General features: G+C 40.4%; 1 protein-coding gene across 7 annotated transcripts; it reads left to right on the top strand.

Moving 5' to 3' along the window:
- Positions 1-1,118: 1,118 nt before the first annotated feature.
- Positions 1,119-2,992, top strand: LOC144708899 (uncharacterized). Of its 7 annotated transcripts, none has more exons than XM_078582357.1 (5): positions 1,119-1,671; positions 1,746-1,863; positions 1,938-2,052; positions 2,140-2,192; positions 2,271-2,992. In XM_078582357.1, the coding sequence occupies exons 1-5, from the start codon at positions 1,660-1,662 to the stop codon at positions 2,516-2,518; spliced, it is 546 nt and encodes a 181-aa protein (XP_078438483.1). In that variant the 5' UTR covers positions 1,119-1,659; the 3' UTR covers positions 2,519-2,992. The 7 variants fall into 7 exon arrangements, 2 of the variants coding, with proteins under 2 accessions (XP_078438483.1, XP_078438484.1); XM_078582358.1 differs by having other exon boundaries at positions 1,120-1,671; positions 1,746-1,806; positions 2,271-2,988; XR_013582882.1 differs by having other exon boundaries at positions 1,119-1,629; positions 1,746-2,052; positions 2,123-2,192; positions 2,271-2,985.
- Positions 2,993-5,595: the final 2,603 nt, after the last annotated feature.

Consider the following 5,595-nt stretch of genomic DNA (forward strand, 5'->3'; position numbering starts at 1 on the left):
GGTGGTTAATTATCAACTCTCCTCCAACGGTCGTCCGCTAGGGACTATCTCATCTGTGAAGATCAAAATGCAACCATACTGACAAGGTATCATCTTTATCATGCACCCTTAAAGCATATCTATCCGAGTTATCATTACATCAATGAGTTGTATTTCGAGGAGAACAAAATCGGGTCAAAGGCTAGTGGTACAAATAATCTATCTCAAGTTATCGGTGTTTCCTGTAGTAAAAACTATTCGACATTGCGGAAGGTCACCATGTAACATGCCCAATTCATGCATGTATCCATTATATAGAAGGGTTTCTGAGAACCATTAATGTATTCGAGAAGTCATTTCTATTACCATAGACTCTAAAAGAAAGAGATCTCTCGGTGAAAGCAAATTAACTAACAAATACTGGAACTGTACTTTTAATACTACACAATATGGAACAGGGATGACAGAATCAGCACATGGATGAAGTGATTGTACATTTGTTTTGTGTTTTTTTTTTCTACTAACTCCTAGCCGCACAATCTTGATAAATATCCTCGGCTTATCAGGCTAGGAGATGAGAAATGGGCGTTGAGGCTAGCTAAGGTCCGATGAAAGTGGCAGAGTACCATTCTGGTTTTATGAATTCGAGGATACACTTTACTATATTAGCCCGAAACAAAAAGAAACAGAGTGAGTATTAAAAGTATTGACAGATGTTAGGATCAATGCACTCGGTTCTTCCCCTGGAGGTTGGAGTATCATATATCAAAGTCCTGTCCAGGGTATCTGGGTCTGACCTTCAGTTTTATATGGAGCCCTCACTAAAAATATTTACGTCACATTGAACCTGAAAATTTGATGAAATGGCTTCTAAGACAATAAAGACCTCTATCAGCCTCTCTTTCAAGCGTTGCCAGAATATATATCTAAAAGTGACTGACTCTTATTACATTCAATAGCTCACTTTAAAGGGTAATTCCGAATCCGACATCAAGAGTATTATGAGCCCCTCATATTTGCTCAATATTTCGTCAAATGCCACTAAGAAACCGTCTTCCTCAAATGAAATAATCTCACGATTGATAATGAAAGAGAGAGAAACCTTGCCACCCAAGGCTATATAAGAATTAACGTTCGGTTTTCATTGAGATCAAGTCATGATGGCGAGGACAAAAGCTTTGGTTTTGATATTCTTACTCTCCATGTTCGGCTTCATCGCCGAGTGTGCGTTATCTGGCTACGACTCTACCTTCCCGCTGCACTGTCTCGGTCACACCGGCCATAGCACTAACCAAAGATACCCACATATTCCCTCTCTCTACGCCAACTCGCAACGATCCCGCCGCCCTGTGCCTAGGCCGCCAGCGCCAATTCCAAATCGTCCGGCGCCCTCTATACGGCCGCCCAACAGTCCGCCGCCCCCGCGGGCCTCGCCACCCCGACCGCCGCCGCCGCCCCCGCGGGCCTCGACGCCCCGACCGCCTCCGCCGCCCCCGCGGGCCTCGACGCCCCGACCGCCCCCGCCGCCCCCGCCCCGACCGCCGCCGCTGCCCCCCCTTCCCTGCCAATGATCGAGTCTCCGTGCTAAAGCGTGCGCCTACACAAGGGTTCGTCCACCCAACCCACACAGCCGTCGCCACCGTACTTGATGTAAGCTCGATCGCGATACAATTTCCAACAATGTCCTGGAAAGTACGTCACTTAATTCAATTTTGTTCTTCCATTTCTACTGTTTCCTTAGAATGCTATATGTGATGAATATGCAGTTTGGCCTTGTCTGTTCCATTTATCCACCCAACCCACACAGCCGTCGCCACCATACCAGATGTAAGCTCGATCGCGATACAATTCCAAATAACATGTATTCCAACAATGTCCTGGAAAGTACGTCACTTGATTCAATTTTGTTCTTCCATTTCTACTGTTTCCTTGGAATTCTATCTGTGATGAATATGCAGTTTGGCCTTGTCTGTTCCATTTCTCCCTCTCGTTGTCATCTCGCCACGCCTGTGTCTTTGTCGTCGTTAGCGCAATGACCTTGGAGCTGCCTAACTACGGTATCTGGGGACTGAGGTACCCAAGTAGCTTGTAACATTTATATTTCATGAGAAAGATGGAAATAATCGATCTAATTTGCCTGAAGAGAATCCCTGAACGCAGAGCGACCCCGGCGACTATGGTGTCGGATGGAATGATTCCGTTGACGCACGCACGTAATGGACGGGCTCGACCTGTTCGTGGGAATTCAGTTTTCGATGTTTAAAATCTTACATATTCTAACCTGAGCGCAGGGGAGTGCAGCCGAAAATATACTATAGACGGTTATATAACTGATAGGCAAGGGGAACGACGTCAGTGGAGCCGATCGTTGTCAATAGGGTCGGCGACACATTGGTCGGCATGGGTGAGTAAGCGGTGGAGGCGTGCCGGTGGCGGCCAAGAGTCACTCAACTCCCAGCGGCAACGGCACTGGAGGTGTTGTTGGAAGGAGAGCAATGGCAAGGAAGAGAGAGCGAGCGGCGGTGGCTGGTTGGCATGAGCGAATGGCGGTGGCTTTGTGGGCAAACTGTAACGGCAGGTCGGCGTGGGCAGGGCACGCCAGCCATGTTTGTTGGCTTGGTGCAGCAGTAATGACGTGCTCAGAGAGAGCCACCCGGATTTAACCACGGCTGACGGAGCAGGGCAGGGAACACACGGCAACAACAGGCTGTGTGGGACACGGCGAAGCGGTGCGCACGCGATGGCAGGGCAACGCTGAGGTTGCTGGCAGTGAGCACGTAAGTCAATGGAGAGGTCAGTAAGGTTGTATCTGAGCCAGTGTGGATGCATAATCCGACAAGTGAGCGATAGGAGCTACGTTTTCACTTAAAGCTTCATGAACGGATCATAGTCCTCATTAGATAGATGATCCTTCCCAAGGATGACGAGGAGGAAGCATTAACGGGTGTTAAATTGGAGGCCCAATTAGATTTGCCAAACTTCTATCAACATTGAATGACATAATGATCACTCATTTGATAGTACTGAGAAGGAAGGAGCAACTAGATGTCACAACCTAGACGAACCATTGGGATAGCATCTGGGGATAACCTGAGCAATGCCAAACAATCCACTGGGAATGACTAGATGATCCGACATTTTCACAGAACCTCGAGAAGAGATCACAAGGAACAATAGGAAAATCCCATGCTGTCACTAGAACCTTAGCATTCTTGCTCTCATGCCATATCGAATGAGTGAATAATATTTAATAGAAATTGAAATAAGAAGGAAACATGTATATACGGAAGAGTAGAGAAAGTGAAGAATGTATCATTACAAAACTGCCATTATGGCCCATTTAGCCTAAGTAAAAATCAATTCATTTACAGACAAGGTTAGGGAGAGGTTTTAAAAATATTTGCAAAATCATTAATGAAGCTCCTATGGAAAGATGCGTGGCTAAGCAGCCCCCAAAGTTGCCTTAAGTTAGTGAGAAGAGGCAGCTCCTTGATAATGTCTATTTTGGTGTTGTATACATCCAGCCCAGACTTCCTTATTCAACAGCTCAAAGTAATGGTGCCTACACCACAAAACAAAATTTTTCCCAACCAAGTTTCAGATTTTTATTAATACATATTTGAAGAACTTTAGTTAGATTACCTGGAAGAGATTACTGAGATTTTTAAAACCTGAAAAATCGTCCACGAATATCTAAGCTTTGCACAAATCCCATTCTTAAGATTTTTTTAATATTATACACAATATACAGTAGGAGAGAATATGAATCCTATCATTTTTTATCCATTAAATGAAGATTTATCCCCAATACAACCCACATTATTAGAAGTGATGACTTTATATACATTTACTCACTCTTTGTTTCCACTAATTTATAAGTACACTCTAAACCAGTGAAAAATATACAAATATACAATTATATTGAATAATACTTTTCAAAAGAAAGTTTGCCGTATACAATTTGGCCGAGTACGTTAAGATATTCTTTTTACCCGAAGGAAAATATTAAACTATTGATTTCATCATTCATACTCTTGATGTTATAAATAGTTGAATTGGGCCTATATCTTGACCATGTGACTTACACACATCTATGATCAACATATCTTATCATTCAATATTATAACACATTCTCTCTCCATAATAAAATTACTGTCCATATTTCTGTCTCTATCTCCCTATATTTGACATTATCCCAATTTATGAAACGTAAATTTATACAAAATTTATCCATGTTTGCATTTTGCTTTTGCATTCCAGTTTCCTTCTCTTTAAATCCCATTGAATCTTGTTGCTTTTTCTGGCATTTCCTCTTGGTCAATATTTTGGCTGTGTTTAGCTTTCTCAAGGGTCATCTATTACCGTCAAAGATCCACTCGGCCCATGGCCGATAACTATGGGTTCCCACATGTCTTTGTCTCAATCAACCACTAGTTACCAAGGAAGCAGTCCAAAATTTAATTTCAAGATTTTCATGATACAAATATGTTTGTAGCTATGAAAATATATTAAAACTTTCGTGATTATTTTATTATTAGAACAATATTTTGAAATCTGGGCGTGAATTTAGGCATAAAACATTATTAAGTTATTGAGTCCTTTTTTCCTACCATACATACTTTCTGGTGACCATAATAAAATGTAGTTAATACAATGCAGGCCTAGATGATGTATTGTTTTGTGGATGCTTGTTAGTTTTCTTCCTTTTTTACTCCTTTAAAATAGAGGGTCAAATTTTCTTTAAGCCTCCTTAGATCAAAGCCCTAGTTCCCTTGAATATAAACGCTAAAGCCTCAAAATTAATAATTATCTTGACTTTCTTTAATTTCCCAAATATCATAAGAGACATCGAATATTTTAATTCATTTAATTGTAGAAAAGGAGCCCATTATGTGGGCGTGTTGATTACATGAAGACTGACATAAATACTTTATGAATACTACATATTATTTTAAAATTCTATATCCTTATTTTTCTTCTGTTATGATAAGAGAAGATTGAAATAACCTTTGATATTATTTTAGAATTTTTAAGATTTCATAATATTCATATATGATTGTGTAACTATTGATTAAATATCATTTAATATTGCAAGCAGGATATTATTTTTTAGATTACTCTAGGCATACTTTTCGACAGCTGTGCATATATGTATGGCATTTCAATCCTCCCGAGTTGAACTCGACAAACCAGAAATTTTTTGTTTAAATGTATTTATCAAATTTCTGTGGTATTACTGGCACCTTCACAGAATCTATTAGAGACCGAATGAGACATACATTAATAGTTTTAGTCAGGTAATATATTCCACATCTAGTAATCATATTTAATAATTTTTCTACAGAATTTTACTGGGGCAGGCCATGTGTTGTTCTCGCACAATAAGGAATTTGGGAAATGATTGGAACATCCAGTCACTCAAGTATGAATAATTACGCATCATAAAATCATGTTTAAAACTTCTTTCATTTGTTTGTTTTCTTGTGCTATGCGAGACATGCGCTAAATTTAAGTAGAGTCAACTCTTATAATGAATTCTATTTTGAGTTTACTTACATTGCTGAATGAAAGTTTTATTTGTATTTTGGAATTAATGTACACAAGACGTGTCCTTAT

The sequence above is a fragment of the Wolffia australiana genome, chromosome 10, assembly GCF_029677425.1.
Source record: "Wolffia australiana isolate 7733 chromosome 10, ASM2967742v1".
NCBI lineage: Eukaryota > Viridiplantae > Streptophyta > Magnoliopsida > Alismatales > Araceae > Wolffia > Wolffia australiana.

Coding starts and splice junctions, on each gene's coding strand:
- LOC144708899 (XM_078582357.1), top strand. Junction 2,053..2,139: donor TACGGTATCTGGGGACTGAG/GTACCCAAGTAG, acceptor CCCTGAACGCAG/AGCGACCCCGGCGACTATGG. Junction 2,193..2,270: donor GATTCCGTTGACGCACGCAC/GTAATGGACGGG, acceptor ACCTGAGCGCAG/GGGAGTGCAGCCGAAAATAT.